Source organism: Leptinotarsa decemlineata, unplaced genomic scaffold, assembly GCF_025532065.1.
Source record: "Leptinotarsa decemlineata unplaced genomic scaffold, Ldec_3_MD MMD2_P_RNA_scaffold_2, whole genome shotgun sequence".
In the NCBI taxonomy this organism is placed as follows: domain Eukaryota; kingdom Metazoa; phylum Arthropoda; class Insecta; order Coleoptera; family Chrysomelidae; genus Leptinotarsa; species Leptinotarsa decemlineata.
Window position 1 is genome coordinate 20031142 of NW_027412529.1, and position 25049 is coordinate 20056190.

Below are 25049 nucleotides of genomic sequence, written 5' to 3' on the forward strand. Positions count from 1 at the left end.
TTTCTTTTCTGGAAAGTGTTTACATACCAAAGTGTGTAAAGTGTTTATTAGTGAGATAACCTGCAAAGGAGTTTGCTGTATTTTCTACTGTATTTGAGGAAAAATCCAAATCAGTTTCTATGAGACTTTGTTGAAGTTTTTGAATATTACTTTGAGTTCCTAGTCTAGTAACTTGAAGGGAGGCCTGATTATCTTAGGTGGTTTCAACATGTCTGATGTAAAATGGATTCCTAAAAAATTATTCATACTTGGAGCCTTGGGATTTTGAAAAGAAATATGTTGAACTGATAGACTCCTTCTCTTATCTTCAACTCATGCAATTCAATGCAACTTTATAATAGAAACAACAAACTGTAAGATCTTGTGTTATCAAACGAAAATCACATTAAATCCGTTGAACATTCCGATGATCTATTGGTGCCAGAGGACTCTCAGCACCATCCTTCACTAAATATCACATTTGAGTATGAGGTTGAATCATTAAGAAATTCACTTGAATCCAACAAGAACTTTAACAAAGCAAATTTTGAAAAATTACATGAACTGTTGATTAATACCGATTGGAAGAGAAATAAGGGGTTGATAATCCACAGTTTATGTCTTCTACAGGGAATTGAATGAAATTATTGATGAAAATATTCCAGTCATTGGATCTGACAGCAGATTCCCTACATATTGTTACATCTCTTGGAACACTATTAGACAATGAATTTTTAATTTTAGCAGTAGGACTTAGGATGGGTTTATCTATTTGTGTGCCTCATACTTGTGTTTGCGGTATTATAGTTGATGAGAAAGGTACACATGGTTTGAGCTGCAGGAGAAGTGCAGGGCGTACATCATGACATCACCAGGTGAAGGACATATTGAAACAAGCTATGGTGTCAGCGGATGTTTCTGCAATTCTAGAACCCTTAGGAACCAGTCGACCAGATGGTATGTCTGGAAATACGGTAAACCTGCGATATGGGACTTCACTTGCGTTGACACGGTCGCGGTTTCCCATCTAGCCGAATGTTCAAAGTCTGCTGGAACCGCAGCATTATTTTCTGGCAAAAAATTGAAACGAAAAAAATACCAAAATCTTGATAACAACTATCTGTTCCATCCATTAGCGGTTGGGATTGTTGGTGTTTATGGGCCGGAGTCAATGTTATTCGTTCATGAACTCGGAAGGAGAATAGGCCAAGCAACGAAACATCACCATTTTACCTCTTTTTTGATATGAAAGAATTAGTATTGCTTTTCAACGTAGTAATGCTTCTTCTGTCCTTAGAACTATTCCTCCCTCACATAATTTTGATGAGATCATGCATCGCCTTATTTCAGTACGGAACTGAAATCTCTTCGAAACAAGCTGAGATATGTGGATATTCATTAGTCTCCTACCAAAGTTAATTCGCAAGTGATTGATCCACTTTCTTCTTTTTTAGTGCAGTTAATGGATTCAGGTTATTCTTGACCCCCAAATATGAGTTGAAGTTCTTGTGGTTCTGATTCTCTTCCAGTGGAAGAGCTCCATGAAGCAAGAGGCGAATCGATCGCTCTACGTAACCCTGCATCACTTGAAAAGATCGATTGCAGCTTGAGAAATGGTTCTTATGCAGATTCTGTGAAAAATGTTCTTCCTTACGAATCTATTCGTGAGCAAAACAATAGCAGAATCAATACTCCTGATCGCTCTGGATTGAATGATTCCATACAGTCTATCTCGTCTTGTGTTTGTAAATATTTTGCTGAAAAAATTCTAACTTGTGTACTTTGTAGTAAATGTTAAAGAGGTGGCAAAAACGTATGTGGATTTCTGGAACTTCAACTAACGTTTCCTAATATGACTAATAACCAGTCCGTGCAAAGCTTATTGTTAATTATATGAAAATGAAACTTTTAAGAGGTGATGATCGATTGTATTGCCAAACATGCGCCAATCTAAGTGACTGTTATAAGAAAATAAGTATAGGTGAGGCACCTGTCAATCTAATAATAACACTGATGATCTTCAAACATGACTCAACCTCTGACGAAAGCAGAAAACTCTTACGAAGGTTTGAAATAGATGAATACTTCAATCTAGCAGACCACTTTCATAATCTTCATGCAGTCATTTTTCACTGGTTCTGGCGTTGAATCTGGTCATTATTACGCATTGGTCAAAGACGAAACGGACTGGTTTAAGTTTGACGATAGTCATGTCACTAAGTGTTCTGACGATGTATTGAATTTATTGGAGCCTCTGGAGACACCCTACATTTTGTTTTATGAGAGAGGACATTGGCAGATCAAGATCTCCAGATGACGTGGTGCTGCAGGTTTTTCCGGATTTTCCTGCAGCTGAAAAAGCAAATGCGCCACTGGCATCAATGAAGTCGCCCCGGAGCGCCCATTAATTTTTGTTGTTGTTTTATAATTTCATGGTTTCAATTTGAATAATAAAAAATCAATGCACTGTTTATATTCAACATAGGTTTAAAAAGAAACTATTGAAACAATGAAACAGAAAAAAGACTATCACAAAAAATTTAAGATATATCAAAACCATTAGGACTATAATTGTTTTAAAAATTTGAGAAAACGCGCAAAAGATTTGATACGGTAGGATTACTATGACTACATAGATATACTTGAATTCGAAATACCAAACAATTACAGAAAGTTTTGAAAATTGTTATCTAACAAAAGGAAAATAACTGTGTACATTTCCAATGAGGTCAATTACATCAACTCCTCTGCCAGCAACGGCAGTGATACATGTAATTCATTTGCAGATTTTTTTGAATCCGTATGTACTCAACCAAAAACTCTTACATTATCATTATCTGATACTCTCATACGAGTCACAAAAGTAACCCAAAACCAAGTACTTGATAATCTAGGTATCACTCGCATTTACATTACCTAAATTGTGGAAAATAGCTCATGTAGCTCACAAATCAGGTGACAAATCAAATTTCAAAAACTACAGGCCCATCAGCAAGCTATCTACGTTTGGTAAACTTTTGGAAAAAAAAATTTATGATATTATATTATATGAAGCAAAAATTCAATGAACAACATGGTTTTTGCCCCAAAAGATCAACAGAAACCAATTTAACTGTTTATTCTGGTCACCTAAGAGAAAATATGAAGAGTGGTTTACAGATTGATTTAATATACCTATACCGACTTCAGTAAAGCGTTCGATAGGGTAGATCACCCTACCCCATTGCTTCTCGAACTTTTTGAATTCACGGCTCCCTTATATTTTTAATTAATAAAAGTAGGTAGGTGGCTGTCTGAACCGGTACCGTCGCTACCGACGTATAACCTTTACTCTCAGTTATCTATGTTGTGAAACGTTGTATTTCGAGACTAACCCGTGGCCCACGGCGCCATAGTAAAGGTTCCACGGCGCCCCAGAGCGCCGCGGCGCACACTTTGAGAAACACTGCCCTACCCTGATGAACAAACTAACTATAGTGGGGTAAGCGAAAATGTATCAAAGTGGATTCAGTCGTATACAGGGTGTCCCTGGACTTCCTCTTTTCCTCTCGGGAATGCATAGATGGGGTCAAAATATCACCAGTACTTCATATAACTTTTTTTCCTAAAATCCTCCGTTACCAAGTAACGGGCCCTCGAAGTTACAAAATGAAAAATGTTTTTCTTTGATAACTTTTCAAGTGAATATTCAAAATCATCCAAATTTTGGTAATTGACTAAACAAATGAATTCCTTCGATGAGCTTTCATGCAGGAGTCAGTTGTTTTGCTACAAAGTCAGGAACGGACTACCCCCGGTGGTCCACACCCCAAAACTTTGAAATGACAGATATTTTTCAATATTTTTCAACAAATTAAGGTTACTTGGACAATTTTATGAATAAAAGTACTCATGTGGAAAGTCGATCGGAGCAACGAGTCTTGATAAAAATGTAGTTTCACTCGACGACATCAAACCCGCTCGTCCACCATTACTTGAAATGAATAATTATCAAAGCAGAAATAATAATGATAACGTTAATTCAACAACATTTATCCTGAAATGTCTACCATTATTCGAAAATATTAGTTTTTAAGGAAAATGGAAATGATAGGTAAAATGTTCATAACGAATTTTTATAATGCAAACACGTTTAACTAACGAAACTCAAGAGCCTCAAGAGCAAACAGAAATGAAAAATCCGCTACAGAAACTGCTCGATATGACCACCTTCTCTCTCTATACATTTTCTTAGTCTGCAAAGACACCCTCTCTGTACTTGAAATAGCATTCCAGGTCGTTTCGTATGGCTTCACAATGTAATGTTATTCTATTCAACAATGCATCTCTTGTGTGAATAGGTGTAGCGTAAAAAAGGCTTTTTAGATGCCCCCACAAAAAGAAATCCAATGGATTTGAATCCGGAGACCGCGATGGCCATGAATATGGCCCACCTCTACCAATCCATCTATTGTGGAAAATATGGTTCAGATGGTCACGCACAATCAAACTAAAATGAGGAGGAGCGCCATCATGCATAAACCACATATCTCTTCGGGTTTGCAATGGAACATGTTCCAAAAGTCCATTCAAATCGTTCTGAATGAACTCCAAATAACGTTCTCCATTCAATCGGTCCTGTAGAACGAATGGTCCTATGATACCAGCTCAAACATTCACGTTGAATTTCCGTTGGTGTTTGGTTTACAATATCCCATGGGGATTTTCTTTGGCCCATATATGGAGATTATGAGAGTTAATAACTCCATCTCTACTGAAACCTGCTTCATCAGTGAATAAAACTCGATTAATAAAAGTCATATCCTCTCTTTGCCTATCCATGAACCAATTGGCATATTCCAGTCATGCTGGAAAATCTTGAGGTGTCATGGCATGTACCTTCTGGATGTGAAATGGGTGGAGCAGTTGCTCCCTAATTATTCTATGAATAGTGGACTTGGATGTATGGAACTGTTCTGATAGATTTCTGATGCTCATTGAAGGATCATCAGCGACGGCTTCCAAAATATTTTCCTCCAATACAACGGTACGTACAGTCCTAGGAGCGCCCTCACCACCTCGTTTTGGCAAAACTGTACCTACAATAATATCGAAATAAAACAACGTGCTCAAATTAATTATCAATAATTATTACATACCTGTCTCCCTCAAGCTGCGATCGACACGCTCGAATGTTTCTCTTGACGGTACCGTTCGATTGGGAAAATGCTCGGAATAGAGATGACGAGCTTCTGCAGCATTACAAAATGCTCGTCCATAAAATACATGCATATCTGCATATTCATTGAATGTAAACTGTTCGGCCATATCAAAAAAATTCAAAATATCCTATAGAATATTGACAATACAATGATAGTCATATGACAACGCACCACTCAACAAAACAAAATCGCATTCCAGTTTCTCATTTTTTATCAAAACTTTCTAAAAGGTTTTTTTGTCAACATCTGTGAAAGAAATGGAACATAATTATTCCCTGGATATTTTTCACCTGATCATGTGCAGCCGTTTTTGTAGTTCATTCGTTTGCTTTTTATTAGTATAGTAAATATTTTTTCCGATGTGCGTTTTTTCAGCTAAATTTAGATTCGTGTTAAAGAATTTCTCCCATGAAATTATAATTATCAGTGAAACTCCTCAACAGTTTAGCTGTGAAGAAGAATTTGAAACATTCGAATGTTGAGTTTCATGAGACTCAGATAACTGATCAACACGAAACGTGATTATTCCACACGTATTATGTACATACAAAATATGGAATGAATTTGATATTTCATAGTAGAGTAGCTTGTTAGTTTAAAAACACCACGAATCTACAGAACTTGATATTTCTTTTGAAAAAATATCTGCTATCACAATTGTGACTTAAACTTCCATATAGGTACTGTACTTTTTGTTTACGACTTCATTTTAGCATACTTTGTATTATTCCTGTTATAAATGTTGTTGAATTAACGTTATCATTATTATTTCTGCTTTGATAATTATTCATTTCAAATAATGGTGGACAAGCGGGTTTGATGTCGTCGAGTAGAACTACATTTTTATCAAGACTCGTTGCTCCGATCGACTTTCCACACGAGTACTTTTATTCATAAAATTGTCCAAGTAACCTTATTTTGTTGAAAAATATTGAAAAATATCTGTCATTTCAAAGTTTTGGGGTGTGGACCATCGGGGGTAGTCCGTTCCTGACTTTGTAGCAAAACAACTGACTCCTGCATGAAAGCTCATCGACGGAATTCATTTGTTTAGTCAATTACCAAAATTTGGATGATTTTGAATATTCACTTGAAAAGTTATCAAAGAAAAACATTTTTCATTTTGTAAATTCGAGGGCCCGTAACTTGGTTACGAAGACTTTTAGGAAAAAAAGTTATATGAAGTACTGGTGATATTTTGACCCCATCTATACATTCCCGAGAGGAAAAGAGGAAGTCCAGGGACACCCTGTATAACAAATCGCAAACAAAAATTTATAGTGAATGGATTTGAATCCAGATTGTTTCCTTGTCCTTCTGGAGTACCTCAAGGCAGTCACTTGGGTCCCTCACAGTTCATTATATATAGATGAACGATGTCATCGAATATTATTTTGAGATCGTAGGAAATTATGACTTCATTTCAAATTTGAAAGTGCGAAAGTCTTCATTCAAGTCTATATTGAAATCTCCTGCCCCAACTATATTAGTGTATATACCTGTCACAAAGTCCATCATGTCAGTGAATTTGGTAATGAAAGTTTCAAACTTGCCATGGCTGCAAGACCTGTACACCACGACAATAGCTATATTAAGAGGTTTCAACACAATGCCACAAAATTCAGCATGTATTTCCACAAAAAAGTTCTGCGAGTTTAAGATTCGACAGTTTATTTCCAGATAATATACATACATTCCCGTGTATTATTTTGGTCCTGCAGAAAAATTATTGCAGTTTGTAATTAGACAGATGAATCATTTTTAGGTTTGGATTCGTTCAGCCAATGATCACTAAAGCAAATAACACTGAAATGAATTTGTTCAAGAAATAGTCCTAGAAGCTCCGTTCTGTTAGACATTGAATATTAGGATGTAATAGCCTAGTTCAAGCTTCTACATACGGTCAAATTGTTGCCGTGTGGAATTTTTTTCGAAATAAAAACGTTGTATGGCATCTTCTGCCCAAATTGTTGTATCCATCGTCTTCTTGGATTGCAGAGTTTCATAGGTGACCTCCGGAAAGTGAGACGCTAGATAGGGTGCTGCTTAGACCTAGTCTTGGGAAATGTGCACCACTGGCTTAGAAATTCCTTTCACCAATGTATTGATTTTACTGATTCTGCTCCCTATAATCGAGGAAGATCTTTCTCTTGAAGATGATCACTTGGTGATCGAAACACGTATTGAGGTGTTGAAATAACGGTTTGGTGTTGGGAAAAACTCCATTAATATTCATTACTACACCAAAGGTTCCAAATAGTGCATCACATTGCCATATTACCTTTAGGCAATTATAAGTGAGCAGGCGCATTATCCTGATGCAAAAGCCATGATTGTGTTTCCACAATACCACACGTTTTCTTCGTATTGCTTTTCGCAGGCGGTGCATAACTTTAAGATAATACCCCTTATTGACCAGTATGTTGATTTTGTGAACTACAACATGGCTTTCTCAAGCAGTGACGAAGATATGTTGTCACTGACTGCTTTGGGGAGCATCGTTAATCTTTATCTTTTATATTCAGAGCTTGAGTTCTCTGTCGATCCTATAGATGAGGTCTTCGTAACGGGAGATGTCATTGACCTCACTTTCTCACTTGTTACTATGTATGTGACCATTATCTGTTTAAACAGCCGCAGTTAGTTATCTCTAAGTCTTCATGGCTTTTATTTCCATGTAGGCAAATTTGGCAAATAGCAGATAGTTACAAACACAGCCCTGGTTATGTAACGTATAAAAATTATGAAATACTTCTGCGAACTTTCAACGGTAACTTCTTCATAGTTCAATTTTAAATTCATATCAGGAGTATATTAATGAAAATGTTCATTGTAACATTCACCTTCCACCAACTAAGCGAGAGAAGCATAAACATTTAAGTAAGCAGCAATAATCGACGAGATCGTCGAAGAGAACAACTTCTGATTTTCTGATTTTATGTGTACGTGCTCAGAATTGACATCATTAACATTTCTCATAGTTATTTTTTACTATATATAAACTTTATTTTCACCCTGCACTAGAATTTCAATTTGAATTTGTGACGAGGTTTCACTATCTGTTTTCTTCAAAACAGTTTATTGTGGTATGCTTTCAATGTATTGATATGTTTCTAAAAATCTTGGATTCCTTTTTGTTGACAGCCAGTGAGTATGGTGTGAAATATTCAGAAATAATATTTTTCAGAATCCTATGCTAATATATACTGATAAGATTGCTTTCTTATATAAAAACCAATGTTACTATTTGTTTACAATAAATGAATAAAATGTACATGAAAACTATCATACTGGTCACATGTATCGTAAATAGTTTGCAAAAATCATCCATCAATATTAGGGATAGGTCGGTAAGTCACATGTCAAATTTGTATAAAAAAATGGGAGACTGATAAAAATTAATCAATGACTGGTTGTGAATCTGTTTGAATTATCTTGGCCAAGTGAAAACTATCGAAAATATTGAATATAAGTCATTTTTGGAGTAAAAAAAACTTTGTTGACATTTTTAAGGTTTTTATTTCATCTACTATCTACCACTTAGAAAACAGATACTTGTTTTGTTCTTATGCTGATTTGCAAATACAAACATAGAATCTGAGAAAAACCCGACACCTAAACCAAATTACCAATGTCACATATCTAAAGTCGTTCCACCTACTGGAAATTAGGATAATCTCTTTGTGATTTTTTTTCCAAATCTAAAATATTACGATATTTTTCTTCTGCTCTAGATTTTTTTTATGCTCAAACTGAGCCACTCCACTGGGTCAAAGTTGAAAATGTATTTTCCAGAACATTATGTCTTCTGGAGATATTATTATTTGTCTCATTATGATTTTGAAATAATGGAGACAAAATGTCAAAACCTTATATCAGAAACGAGGGCTATTATTGTTGTGTTGTTATTACTTCTTCAATTCTTTCCAAAAAATCAATTTATCCTAAAAATATACCTCTTTCAAATGAAACAAGATTTCTACGGCTGGGATTTAATCAAAGGAGCGAATGAATGTCATTAGGTATTCTCATAGATGACATTAGTAGATTCGGGTCATTCATGACAGTTAGTCGTAATTTTACGAATTGATTGAGTGCTTCGTCTTGAAATATTATTCAGGTTGGTGTTGAAAATGCAATAAGGCCAGAGTCTTATTCTGAAACATCGATATACGCCATTGAGGATGACAGTGTTCCATGTGAGTGAATTTCATCTTTTTCATATTGTGTGGCAATTCTGTGAATGACACCTGATTCGAATTCATAACGAATGTTTTAAATACAAACTGGATAAAAAAAGAAAAGTTCATTTTGAAAGTAAGTGTTTTTAGATTCGTTTTTCTTTCAGTGTGTGTCTGGAAGTTACTTTTTTGCATGATGTACCCATCTTTGTATAGAGTTGATTCTTTGAAAGTAATTGCTCTTCTCCTTTTTTGGAAGACTCCCATATTTTTTGTATGAAGATGGAGAATTAGAGAGCCAAAACATTTACTTCTCAAAAATTGATCTGTCCAAAAATAAATCACTTTCAATTCAGTCAATTGAACATGAAATCCATTATTTTTCACTGACCTTGACCTATATGATGAAAGAGTAATCATCCTCTGATGCATCAGAAGAATTTTCAATTGTTGAATAGAACTGGCCGATACTTGATGAAAATCCATATTGAAAAACTAATTGCTTTGAAGTCCATCTTGAATCCAGAAGCTCCACCACTTTTCTTTCATTTCTGGTTGGATTATGTCCATACTAATACATCAGAAAAAGCTGATTATTTGTAGTTCAATTAATTATTATCAATTCGCCGATTTTCTTCATTGTTTTTGGAAAAAGTATTAGTTTTTACTTTTAATAAGATGTATTTAGTACTGATCGTTGTTCTAATTTTAGGATTATCAGGTTAATAATGAAGATGTGATTTGCAAAAATTTTATCAAAAGTGAAAAATCCACATTCCATCGAAGTTGAAGTGAATTGTCAACTACAAATGAAAACTTAAATTTTTTCCAGTTCATAAATTTTAAAAACTTCGTTTCACAGCTTCCATATAGATACAAAATAGTGTCAATTCATAGGTTATTCTTCATGTAACCAGTTTCTGAAAGTACTTAAAAGGAATTTTTTTGTTTATATGATTTGGAAAAATATCTATAATATAAATATAAATATCTCGTAATAATTTAGTAATTCAATTAATAGTTATTGAAACGTGAGATTTAGTCCCATAAAAATTTGATTGTCACTTAAGATTCATCAGTATCGTTCTTTAATATTTTGAAATCATAATAAAAAAATCAAACAAAACTTATAGAACATATATAAAGAAACCGAAATGTCATTGAATTATTTTTTGATCTTCATGAATCATTTTTCATTATTTTCATTTCTCTCATTGATTTTGGTGCAATTCTTCTTTGAGTTTCATTTTCCAAGCGTGAACAAGTTCTCGAAAATAACTCCAAATGAAACTGACAGTAGATCATAGTGGTAGTAGGATTTTTCTAAAAGTAATAAAAACAAGCTGGGTAATAATTTGTATTGTATAATATTAATTTAATGTGTCATAAACATACATTCTGATAATAGGTAACATTGTGTAATAGGTACTTAATGAACACTTATTTAATAAATATGAATAAATGCGGAAATATGTATACAGGTAGCACATTTTAAGGTTTACTTCCATGACCGATAGCACTTGGTTGATTGAGCTCAATATTTTTGCTTAATGATCTCGTCATTTTCAATCTCTTCTTTTTGTTTCTCAAAACTTTCAACTTTGAAGGCCTACCTGCCTGTATTGCTCTAGGGCCAGCATGTAAACTTCTATTTGCCCGGCGTGCAATAGAAGTAGGTTGGACTTTTATCTTTCTCGTTTTTTTCACATGACAAACGCTTGTGCAGATATTGGCAAACGACTCAATATTTTCGATAGTATCGATTTTCTTAGCATTAAGGGCGTTACCACAAGATAGCAAAACGACTCTTCGCTTATAAGCGTCTTGTTCCATTCTCTTCAAAATGTGCCTTCTTCTCCATCAGCTATTCAAAAACGCTTTCGCTTGTTCTTTCACTATATTTTTCTTTACAGAGATGAGTTGAATATTTATAAAAGTTGTAATTGGAAACAAATTTTAACAGAAATATACTGAGAAAATTCTGTTTGAAAAGTAACTGCTGCTGACATTTTTTTTGCTAAAAGTATCAAATTTTACTGATATTGAATAACTACTTTTTCGTGGCTGATAACCACTCTGCTATATATCACGGTTTCAGTGCTGTAAAAAATATCTCTATCGGAGCAAAAAATTTCTCTCAGTGTATGTACCTCCATTGTTCATACAAATGATGAATTGATCGTTCCAAATATGATTTACTTGGGTATTGGCAAGAGTTTCACATATTTTATCACTTGAAGTGGCAGCCATTAGTGTCGACTTATGGAAATTTTTGGATTCGCTAGGAGTCAATTCTTCACTGAAGTACTTCAAAAATTGATCTTTTGTAGACGCGCTTACTCTTAGATAGCTATGGGCTTTTGCCATCGTAACTCTGTGGCGATGCGTAAGATGAAACTAAAAGTTAGTAAATTATCATTGTTGTTATAATATTACAACTTCAAACAAACTTACTTCTACAATGGTGTTTAAGCCTTCCTTGAGCAAGGGATCCCTGCATCTAGAAAATTTGTTTTTATTTTTAACCTCAATAAAGAATTTGGCACCGCAGTTCCTGTTTCTTTTCCTAACGCTGCTTGTTTTGTTTTCTTTATTTTGAGCATTGTGCCGACAGACCCAATCTTTTCGATACTGCAATTTTCTATTTCAGGATATGTTCTGTTTACAATCCACTCTGTGCAAATAGTTTTAGAAAAGTTTTTTATTTGCAGTAATATCAACATTTCTTTCGATGGTGGTTCTCAGAATGAAAATGTTTTGGTCTATGTCAATTATTCTACTATCAAACGTTTTTATAGCTTCAATTATAGTCTCTTCTCCGCCCTGATTCATATTGGCCTACATTTACAAAACAAACAAAATATGTGAAATAACTTTTGTAACTATTCTAACAAATAGTGGTCTACTTGTGATGCACTGTTTGGAACCTTTGGTGTAGTAATGAATATTACTGGCGGTAACCAAACCGTTATTTCTACACTTCGAACGTGTTTCGATCACCAAGTGATCATCTTCAAGACGAAGGTAGTTTGACCTGCCTCTTGAAGATGCTCATTTAGTGGTCGAAACACGTGTCGAAGTGTTGAAATGAAGGTGTGGTGTTGGGAAAAACTCTAGTAATATTTATTGATTAGTGTTTTGTCAGCTACTATCATCTGATAATGAGACGGAAAATAAAGTTCAACCAGAAAACATGAAAGGTTATACCCATTGATGAGAATTACCTGCTGTGCTCATTTCTGATTTTTTTTCTCGTATTTTCACTCCAATTTCTTTTCTTCAAATCCTTGTCTTCTTTGAATAGATTGAAAAAATATATTGAATGCATTCAATTCCACACGATGGTTACTTTTTGTCCGATTGATTTAGCCGTCACTTGCTGAAGATCTATAGTAAATTCATGAAATTCACCTTACGATTTGATTTTCACAAACTTCATTTTCAAAAATATATCACATGTTTTGCTATCACAGTAGCTTTTCCGTAGACAATCATTATTTTTTTCAGAGTGAGGGAGACCCCATCGTGACAATTGAAGATGGTAAAATTCGTGGCCGTCATGATGAAACAGTTGACTTGAAGAAACCATATATAACATTCCAGGGAATACCTTATGCAAAACCACCTTTGGGCAATTTGAGATTCAGTGTGAGTATTTTCTGAATGAAGATATACAGAAGAAAATAATCTTCAGGGAAGTAATAACACTGTTAGCATAAGATATCAAAACACAATTCAGGTATCAAACGGTCATGGAATTATTGAAATAGCTATTTCGCTACTTTCTCGGTTCCATAAATGAATCATTCTGATAATATTTTCTGAAGAAAATCAAATCCCGTGAAAAGTTCTTTCACGCCCCGCTACTCTAAATCATCTACACATTTGACTTCTCCAAGGTTCTTAAGTTATTCAATGTACATATGCAGACGACACTAACTTATACTACTCCGATAAAGTAAAAAGTAAATCAGCTTATTGATCACGAAACATCGTTCAATGATGATATAAAAAATCTTGTTCAGATTTCACAGCAACACTGTCCTAACCTTTATCCTAGCGAATCATCTTTAATAATTTTTGGAAGAGTCATAGATCGTGAGAGGGTCATAGATAATATCGATTTGTATATTGATTGACATCCTGTGGAATTATTCGACAAAATAAAATGTTCAGGACTTCATATAGACCACAACCTCAGATTTGTTCATCAAGTCAATTCTCTCATTCAAAGATCGTTCGGTACTCTAAAACTGACACTACCTTAGTTCTCTCAAAATTACCCTTTCAGACGTACTGCTTCTATATATGTTTAATTATTGCGATGTCGTCTATGGCATTTGTATCGAATCCATAACTTCTGCAAGAATTCAGAAGTACAGAACGCCTGCAATAGACTAATATTTAGCTTGAATTACAGAGATCATGTGATCGATTCAATCTCTCAATTGAATTGGTCGAAAATGGAAAACAGAAGAGAATTGCATTTCGCCGGTTTCATTCACAAAGTGATAGAAAAATAACAACCCCCTATTTTGATAAATAAACTCTTCCCAGACATCAGGTACACTCAAGAAACCTTAGATTTCACGGTAATTCTGAAATTCCGAATCATAACAGTACTATCTATGAACGACCCTTCACGTATCATGCTGTAACAATGTATAACTAATTCAGTGAATTTTTCAAAAACTCATCAATACCGCTATTCAAAAGTAAACTTAAAACTGTATTGCTCAGTCAACAGTGATCCAAACATAAACATTTGTATTTCATTTTACTATTGTCCTGAAATTGGCATTTATTTTTGGTAATATTTCTTTTTTTTTTTCAAACGTGGTTGAGTGGAAAAATAGCGCTTTGCTAAATTCCGCCCCGTGCAATTAAGACCATTTATTATTATTATTATTTTCATTTCAGCCGCCGGAAAAAAATTCTAATTGGAGTGGTATACTAGACGCTACTAAAGAAAAACCGGAATGTGTACAAGGCACACTTGATATAACTGGTTCAGAAGATTGTCTTTACATAAATGTATATACAACATCGGTAAGTAATCTGACATAGTGCTGATTCTGTTGATTACTTTTCAATGAGTAGAATGTTGGGCATGTAACTATAAAACAAAATTTTTATTTTATATCTCGTTGAAAAGTTTGATGAACCAGATAAAGGAATATCTACATAACTACTCTTCAAGCTTTCCTGAAAAACTTTCTGAGTTAATATTTCTGGCATACAGAGTGAAATATAGTGTTCCTCATAATTGAAAAACTTTAAATTATCAATTTGTCAAAAAAAAAATTTATTTCTGACCTACAAAATTTACATCAAATCCTTTCATTTTCATTTTCACAGAGAGAATGAAAAATCAGCACTTGATCTGAGAGTTGAGAAACAGAAACATTTCACTTATAGTCTATAGTCATATAGACTGTCTTAAATCAGATCATTTAAAATAAAAATTCGTTCAGGCCAGTCTCAACTCCCTACACTGTAGATTAATAGACTGACACCTAAAACTTCAGTGGAAAATCCTGCACTGACACCTGTAGGATATAATTCAACGCCCTTTGTGGTATTAGCCAGGGGAGCAGTTGTTTTCTGATAGGTGTCAGGTGTCTACACCTACAGTGTAGGGAGTTGAGACTGGCCTGAGCGAATTGTTCTTTTAGATGATTTGAAACAGAAACATGTTATTTCGAAAACTTGTTCAATTTATATGGGTTATCAGAATATGATGTCATGGCCTCCTAGCTCTCAAATCATTCCATTTCACTTCTGAAGTCAACCTCTCTTCATTTTTTGTTCAAAAAAATACTTTGAAAATATAAAAAGAAACAGCCCCGGCCTTTGCTTCGATTAAAAAATGTCTGATATTTGAAAAACGATCTCCAGTTCATCTTTGTTTATTGAAACCATGTCAATGAACGCTCAAGATGTTGAAGCTTTCGAAATATGGAAGAATATTTTGTAGGTAATTTGAATAACTTCTGAGATCCTTTCGAGTATAGACTAAATATGACCGGTTTTTCATTAGAAAGGATACACTTAATCCATAAAATAATAAGGATAGTAGAAAAACACCTGAGAATAACTGACTAAACAAGTTGGTATGATTATGAAGTCAATCATACAGTCTATCACTATGCCGTTAAAAAGGATATACTGAATCCCTTATGAAGAAGCAACAAACTGGTTCATATTTATGGCGGATACTTCATCGGATAAAAAGCTTCAAGGATCCTGAGATTCTTTATAATTTGTTCGAACGATGACAATAATAATATTGATACGAATTAGTTCACATTTTTATATAAAAACAAGATATAATTTTAATTTATGTAGCAGAGCAAAGTATCACCGAAGTGTCTTTCAACTCAGTATACTCTAAGATGAAACTTACCTACAGTTTCACAAATACTCTCACTATTGAATGATGAATATGAATAGATGTTTGAGGTTCCATGAGCTTTATTAATAATAATAATAAACTTGCATTTGCTCAGATGCCTTGCGGTACCCGACAAAATAGTGAGATGCATAACAACTGATACCACTTTGGCGAACTAGCTTCACCATAACATCCGGTCAAGCAAGAGTCCAAACAGGGTGGGTCACTTTCAGAAGGGGTGAATTTCAGGGTGATTCTCTCAGTCCCCTTCTCTTCTGCATCTCAAAATTGCCATTATCCGTTGCGCTCAGAAATACTCGAGGGTATAACTGTGGCACCCCAGGAAACCGGAGGCACAAGGTCACCCATTTGTTTTATATGGATGATCTTAAACGTTATGCCTCTGGAGAGAAGGATCTCCATCAGTCCTTGAGGGTGGTGGAAGAGTATGAAATTCGGGATAGACAAATGTGAAATGGTCCATCTCAAAAGAGGACGATACGGGGACTACGGAGAAGATGTGCAGCTCGTAGATGGAAGCAACCTACACCATTTGGATGCCGGAGAGAGTATACTTACCTCGAGGTGGAACAACGCCACTCACAAGAGGTTACAGCAGTGAAGAACTCCTTCCGTGGCAAGTATCAGCACAAACTTTGATAGATCTTGTCATCGGAACTGTCGGGAAAGAACAAAGTTGCTGCAACAAATATGCTTGCCATTCCAATCTTACTCTACTCGTTCGGAGTAGTGAAGTGGACTCGGGAGAAGCTGTGTCAACTCAAGGTAAAGACCCGGAAAGTGATGCATCTCTACAGGAGTTTGCATCCAAAATCGCCCGTCCCACTTCCCCTGATAACAGGGAGGCCGTGGACTTTTGAGTTTGGAGTGACCACATGACAGAATGGTACTGGATATAAACCGTATAGTCGTCAGGAACTCGGATCCCCCTCTCTGCATGGTCAGTGACCATGAGAGAGTAGGGAGCTGTCCGAGTAGCTGATGAATTCGATTTAGTCTTCGACACTGAACGAGGTGACCACAACTCTGTCACCGAGTTGAAACCCGTTCAGCAATAAGCTCAAATGAAAGCCGCAGAGATCACCTCACTTCTGCGAAAACACAAGGATCAGCAAATGCATGGGGTCTTCTTCAATAACATTGAAGGCCTTAGCTCACCAAAGTTCCTGACTTTCGCTTTCCTCAGGTCGAGTGGGCTGAAGTCGGAAACTGAGGGGCTCATCATGACTTGCCAAAATGGTGTCTCCAACATCTTGGTCTACCGCAGTTGCGTAGTGGGTATAAAGGTTCCTTACACAAGGTGCAGGGCCTGCCACGAGGCGCTCGAGACCCTAATGCACTTGCTATCAGCATGTCCTGTGTATGCAGTCTCGGCCTATATCCATCGACATAACGCGGCCCTAAGAGTGCTATATTACCATCTACGGCACTCTCACGGTATTGACGAGACACCGGTGTTGCCCTACGCTCCAAGGGATATGGAATCCGTTGTGGGGAACGAGAAGTGCCGAATTTATTGGAACTATTCGTTCTCCACCCTCAGGCTCATGCAAGCTAAAAAGCCTGATGTAGTCCTTCTCGACCACCAGAGCAAACATTTCAAATGGAAAAAAGATCATATAATCACACCAGAGGTTTATATCCATTTTGTCATAAAGTATATAATGTCAACTCAAAGTCGAAGTAGCAAAGGGAGTAATTTTAGTATAAAACCTCAAAATTAACGAACTGAATTTTAACGAGGAGATACGTTCTGATTTCCACACCAACGTCATTATATTTTTTTTCTGAAATTCCCCACACATCAGAAGTTGAAACACTGAAGGATGAAAATATTTCTCACGAAATCAAAAACGTCATCAATCAAACATTCTCTACGAGCGTCATACCATACCATAAATAAGAGAGACAGTAGAAACAAATTAAATATACATGTTGTTGAATAGTACTAAACTATCACTTAATGTGAAGGAGATGAAGTATCTGACCTTTTCCCCCACCCTTCCTGATCAACCCACAAATTACAAAAAAAATGCATATATCGCACTGTGTTAATCAAAATACTTGTGAATGTCAGACTATAGAACAAACCACATCTATAAAATACCTAGGAGTTATATTAGATCAGCACCTAAAATGGACGGAACATATCAACATTGTTACAAAAAGGCTCAGAGTATTAAGGCACACTTCTTATGAAACACTTCTTATGAACTACGTGTCATACTTTATACCTCTCTTGTCGAATTTCTAATAAAATATTGTATTCTTGCTTGGGGTGCAACCTTCAAAAATGCTATCAGCCCATCACAAACCGTTCAAAACATGCTATTGAAAATCATCTACAAGAAAATAGACTCTTTTCAACAAGAGAGTTTTATCAATAAACCAACAAGTTAAATATTCATTCATTCATTATACACTTATCACTGCCTAATAAGAATGTTCCATGAACGAGCGGATTTCACGTAGAAACATGCAAGAGAAACTTGATCAAAAATGAACCAGAACGTGAAAATGTATTTCTTCAATAAAACGGTCACCCAGAATTCTTTTTTCTTTCATGGTCTAGAAATATTCAACATCCTACCTAAAAATATAAAAGATATAACACCCTTCAAACTATTCAAAAAAGAGGCGAAAAAGTATGTACATAATCACTTTATACTGAAATAAATACTTATAATTGTATACAGTGTGGTCCACTGAGTCTGCAACAAATGGGAAACTTTTTTATCATCGATTTCTCAGAATATTTCATTACTGACAAAAATTGGTGCATGTTCCATAACTATACCAAGTGTACCAGAAATGGCTTCATAACAAACACCATACAGGATAGGCCATAGAAATATAAAGTTCGTTCAAGAGTAAAGTACCCTCATTCCAAAAATATAGAAATATGTTGAAGGGAAAAGTTGTTAGAATTGAAAGTTATGTTCAGATACGTAGTCATGGCCTGCTATTCGAATTTTGTTTCCTTTTGGAAAATTTTGAATTACCCCCGTATGATACATATTCTTACATATTGAACGAACTTTATATTTCTATGGCCTATCCTGTATGGTGTTTGTCATAAAGTCATTTCAGGTACACTTGGTAAAGTTTTGGAACATGTACCAACTTTTGTCGAGAAAGAAATTTTCTGAGTAATCGATAACAAAAAATTTCCCCATATGTTGCACACTTAGTGGACAACACTGTATTTTGTGTATCACTGTATACACTACTGAAAATTAACAATAATACCACACCAAGCGGATATACCCCAATCGAAATATTTCAAATTAACAAATCTCATTTGACCCTAATTTTTAATTAATTCTCTCTCTTATCCTCTGTCTATATTCATATGAAAATGTAAGTAAACTTCACTTGCCATTTGATTACAATTACATAAGATATACAATTGTACAAATGCCATGCTGATTTAGACATCACAAAACAGGCTATATTTGCCTAGCGTGAGTCTACTCCAGTGAATCGTTTTGAAAACAACTATCCTACAACTATCCAATATTCATTATTTCATTCATTTACACATAATTGCTTGTTTTTGATATTGATGTTTGTATGTTTAATGGTTTTGAAATATATTGAATTGGTTTTGATATATCGAAAAATGATCTCTTTGAATAGTATTGTTATCTAAAATTATCGGGAATAATACTGGTCAGAAGTGTCAAAAGATTCAATATTATAATGGGATTTATTGCAAAATGAATCAATTCAATATTGAATAAGTCACTTTATTCATTCTGAATTACAGAAACTTCATTTTCAGTTTTTCATTGCATGTAAAATATTTTCATTTATTGCAGCTGACTCAAAAAAAAGCAGTTATGGTGTTCATTTACGGTGGATCATTCGTCCTTGGAAATTCATCTTATTCTCAATACCCACCTGATTGGTTACTTGAAGCCGACGTGGTTTACGCATCGTTCAATTATCGCGTGGGAGTTTTTGGATTCATTAGTACTCTCGACGAAGTAGCTCCTGGAAACATAGGCCTCAAAGATCAATGTCTAGCACTGAAATGGGTAAAACATAATATCGATCGCTTTGGCGGCGATCCTAATAGAATAACCATTTTTGGGGAAAGCGCTGGATCTGCTTCAGTCTCTTACCAACTACAATCTACTTGTGCAAGAGGTATGTATAACTTTGTTTTCCAGATACAAATTGTTTGGTTTTTGTTTTTCCCTAACACCAAACCGTTATTATAATACCTCGACACGTGGTGATTGAAACACGTGTCAAGGTGCTAAAAATAACGGTTTGGTGTCGGAAAAAAACTACAGTAATATTCATCCTAAAGAATGCTCAATTTCGGTTTTGAAAAAAATTTGTACATTTCAACATTCTTCGTAGATCTCGCTAAGGTAGATTGAAAAGTAGAAGTTAGAATAACTTTGGATATGTGAAATTGTTCGTTTGAGATTTTTACAAGATGGCTGATTCCATAAACCAAAGAGGGTCATAATAATTATGGTCACCAGTCTTGAATAAAATTGAAAAAAGAAATAATGCGTTTCATAAATTTCATTACTTTGGACTTCCATTGTTTGATATGATATATTATGATTTGAAAACTCTGAAAAAACAAATAAAATTAGAAATCAAAATTAATAGCTAAAGAGTACAACTATATTAAGCGGAAACAACCGTGAAATGATATAACAATAAAATAAAAATCAAGCAAAAAATTGCAAATTTACCAATTGAAATAAAATCAAAAGAAGTTCATTAATTGTGCATGAGTTAGAATAGTCTTCATATTGTAGATCAAGTAATAAAATGAATTAAGGTTAGATATTGATGATTCGCAATGTGTTTTGAATTTAAGATTTTTGTTTAGTTCAATACCTAGGAATTTCACAGTATCACTGGTTACAATTTCTTGACTAGATAGTTTGATTTTGAAGTCCTCATTGTGTTGTTGGGCTGCCTGAAAAATTTCAATAGTTGTTTTGTCTGGATTGAATGATAATTTATTTGACCAAAATCACTTTATCAAAGACTCTATATAAATTCGCATTCATTTTGTAAGATATTGTTAGATTTGTTAGAAATAATCAATGATATATCATCAGCATATAATGTTAATTTCATCATAGGAAATATTGTATCGATTTCATTAACGTAGAGAAGAAATAGTAATGGGCCTAAAATAGATCCTTGCGGGACACCTACATTGACTTCTAAGTTTGAAGATGATACATTTTCTACTTTATTATGATTTTTATACTTCATGCTCACATATTGCACACGATTTCTCAAAAATGATGCTATCCAATCTTGAGAAACACCCCTCAATCCGTAAGAATGCAGTTTATCTAGCTTTGTATGAACGACACAGTCGAACGTTCGACTAAGATCACAAAAAATACCCACCGGACACTCGCCGGCCTCAATGAATTTCAATATTTCTGAATCAAAAGACTGTATAGCCGTGTTGGTAGACATACCAGGGCGGAAACCATGTTGTTGTTCGCTTACAATTTTAAATTTGTTCAAGAAGTTCTCTAATCTATCAAGAAAAGCATATTTTAATATTTTGGAAAAGCTACTTGGAACAGTAACTGGTCGATAATTGATGAGCTGTCGAGTATCGTTCCTTTTCTGAATTGGGATAATTTTTCCTATTTTCAACATTTGTGGGAAGTGTCCTGTTTCGAATGACAAATTTACCAAATAAGTCATCGGAAGGATAATATGAGGCAGTGATAACTTTATAAGAAAGTTCGGGATTTCGTCCGACCCAGCTGATTTTTTATTTTGTTATGTAGAAGGATTTGTCATTCATCTGGTGACAAGGGCTCCAAGTGTAGTGTATATCTATTGGAAATTATCATTTCTATCTCATGTAAGCTCGTAGACCGATCATTAGCTCCAGAGATTCAGCTACTCAAAACTTGTTGAGATTTTTACTTTCCATAATACAACCACTACAAAGAGAAACTTCATCTTTTGTGAAAAATTCAAGGCATTTTGTCGAATTACTAGGATCAATCGAAGTCACAGAGCAGAATCAATCAATCTGTTTCGACGTGGAAACCATTTACATCAACGTTACTGTAGAAAAAGCACTTCAAATCATACAGAGTAAGGTATCTGAAGCACGCCTCAACTCGAGATACGAGAAAACATTTCCATGTCAGAGTAGTGGAACAAATAATGTGAATCTCAAAGCAGTAGTTGATTTAATATGTTATAATTTTAATTTAGTATGTAACATGTGTGGCATTAATGGAAACTTTTTGAACATTATTAAGGATTGAATCTTATATAGAACCTTTTATTTATAGTTTTTTTTATATAATTTTCAACTTTTTATGTCAACATTGTGAAGGCTGATTCATGTATAATATGTCAATTGAATCTAATTATATCATTTCATTTATAGTATTAATACCTTTTGTAACATGTCAATTGAATATGTAATATGTGAATTCAATTGAATAGAATGTTATTGTTTTCAGTATACGTTTTTTAACATTTCCTGTAATTGGGTGTACCTGTTAGAAATGAAGTGCTATCTATCTATAAATGGGAATGGTTTCATACATGAAAACACTTGAGAAAGCTATTTTATATCGAAACACGTGGAACGATTCTGTAAATCTCTCAATGAAAACTGAAAAAGTTATGAATTTTTATCTAGTATCGACAAATTCCATAATATATCTCATCTGTATTGTTTCCTCTGTTTCTGAAGTAATTTGTATCGCTAGTTAATTCAGAACGGTTGTGATCACTATTTATCATCCTATTACTTACTTCAAATATTTATATCTAGAAATTTTTGAACAACATTGTGAATAATCACTGAATAGTATCTGGGAGTACTGAAAATATTTATAATATTATTTCCAGGAGCATATAACAGGGCCATTCTGCAAAGTGGAACTTCTTTATGTCTCTGGGCACTACACAGAAGAGCTAAAAGAACAGCCCATGACATTGCAAGATTTTTCCATGTAGATTCATGGAACACAAGTAAGATACTTGAAGGGCTGAGGAAAGTTGACTACAAAACTTTACAACAAGTTTCCATTGGAATAGCGTCGAGAGTAAGTTATTCGATAATCTTCTCGAAATATATTCGATAGGTTGATGGCATTATACTCATGTATCACATTTTCGATATTCTTCAAAATTCAATTTATCTTGGTGAAGAAGGCCACTCAACCAGTAGAAATCTTCACTAGAAAATCTCATCGAACAGTTAATGGAGAAATCATACGAAAGTGGTATATTAGTTATTTTTTGATGGTTCACAAAAAACTTATGAGTCTTGTGGAGAATGAGGTGAATTTTCGAAAATAATGGTTCACGATTTTATTTCAGTAATCTACTGGATTTAAGGTTAACCTGGAAATTTTTTTCCCACTATTTCATTGTTTATCTTCATTTGGTCTTTATTCAATTCTCATTATTCGCATTCAATTGAGATTCTACGTATTCAACTCAATATTCAATTCATTTTCATTTCAGGCTACAATAATTTGTTTTCTTTATGAATACAACTGTTATATTTTCATAATTCATACTATTTTCTTATTAGTCAGTGGGCTATGCTTGAAGACTGGCAGTAAACAAATCTAAAGAAATGAACTTTAAACGTTCAAGCAAGTCTCTAATATACCTACACAGTAGGTTGAATGGACTGACGCCTATCAGAAAACAACTACTCCCCTGGCTAATACTACTAAGGGCGTTGCACTGACGCCTGTCGGATATAATCCAACGCCCTTCGTGGTATTAGCCAGGAAAGGAGTTGTTTTCTGGTAGGAGTCAGTCCATTCAACCTACTGTGTAGGTATATTCGAGACTGACTTGAACGTTTAAAGTTTATTTCTTTAGATTTCATACTATTTGTTTATTTTTTCCCAGTTTTCTCTATTATTTCTTTCAAATAACTCATAGAATATTCGGCACTGGACTTTTTATCCAATAATTTTTATGTAACGGGCTTGTTTCAACATTTTTGGTTTTCAGTTAACTTGATAGAAATTTAAATTGAAAAACAGTGCACTTTGTTTCAGATCTCTGAGTACAGTAGTTTTTCTGTAATCAATTATTGAAAATCGAATGTGGTAGGGCGATGACGTCACGGCCCTATTCCCGCTTCTTGTTCGATTGACCAATAGGAACAATAAAAATAATCGACATTGCCAAATCGTAAAATTTACGAAGCCTATAATTATCAATTTAATTATGGAAGTGTATATGAACCCGTTATCGTTCCAATTATTGACAAATTCTCTACATGGAATGAAATGTACACGAAAAATCATGTTTGTAAATGAGTTATATATCTAACATCAGTACACAAAGTCAACAGATCACAAAATATTCACCTAAACTATAATTTCATGCATCATTTAATAATATACAGTTATGATAATCAAAAAATATAGCAAACTGGATTATAGAATCATTTCAAAAATTCAATTTATTCTACAATCCTCAATCTGTACAACTACAATTTATTATGAAAAAAAGATTCCTACATACATACCTCTTTCTAATATTGCTACTAAATTCAAGCATTATAGGCTCGCTTGGGTAATCTGTTGAATCTTTCAAAACTTGAGAGGAAAGTTGAATGAGGTCAAGTATAGATAGATATGATTGTACTCGAACTGATCCAACAAAAGCTTCTGAGGTAATAATACCATTAATCATATGATACAATTCAATTAATTTTGTTTCATACTTTCAGTAACAGGATTAACTCCAAATAATACTTCCTGTGGAGAATACTTGAAGTTGAAATAAAAAACCCTGTCATCAAATTCAATATTTTCGTCCCCCTTTCATTTATAGTCACTTTTTAAATGATTTCTATAAAGTCTTGGAAGAGTAGAAGGATTTGTAGTTCTGTGTTTTCAATACTCTCACCCATTTTTTTTGTCATCATTTTATCCTTTGGGAACTTGAACTCATTATATGTAATAACTCATCTATAAATCTATGCGCTTTCTGTTTTTTTGTGCCTTTCTGCACAATTGAAATCAGCACAAGAATGCACCATATTAATATTCAAATATATCTCTAAAACACTTTTAAAACACACAAACTAAACTCATGAAAGAATGAAAAATTGAAACGGTAGGTGGTATATTTAGTAGGTCCCTTTTATTTATATAACATTCATTTCAGACTTTGTATTTTATCGAAGGATGGATAGTTTTGATATAATTTTTATTTTAGCTTGGCCAAGGTAGTAATCGTGAAATTCAATCCAAAAATAACCTGAAAAAATAT

At 34.3% G+C, this 25049-nt stretch overlaps 1 protein-coding gene across 3 annotated transcripts in view; it reads left to right on the top strand.

The window, feature by feature from the left end:
* The window catches only part of LOC111505742 (juvenile hormone esterase), a 61671-nt gene that overhangs the window by 8099 nt on the left and 28523 nt on the right, over positions 1–25049 (top strand). Inside the window, exons 1-5 of one of the 3 annotated variants that reach the window (XM_074185158.1) lie at positions 8382–8530; positions 12869–13009; positions 14282–14410; positions 19598–19928; positions 22653–22849. In XM_074185158.1, the coding sequence (XP_074041259.1) occupies positions 8441–8530; positions 12869–13009; positions 14282–14410; positions 19598–19928; positions 22653–22849 (888 nt within the window). In that variant the 5' untranslated portion in view covers positions 8382–8440. Of the gene's footprint in view, positions 1–8381; positions 8531–9349; positions 9380–12868; positions 13010–14281; positions 14411–19597; positions 19929–22652; positions 22850–25049 lie in introns of those variants that run through there. The other 2 variants (XM_074185176.1, XM_074185166.1) reach the window with 2 other exon arrangements.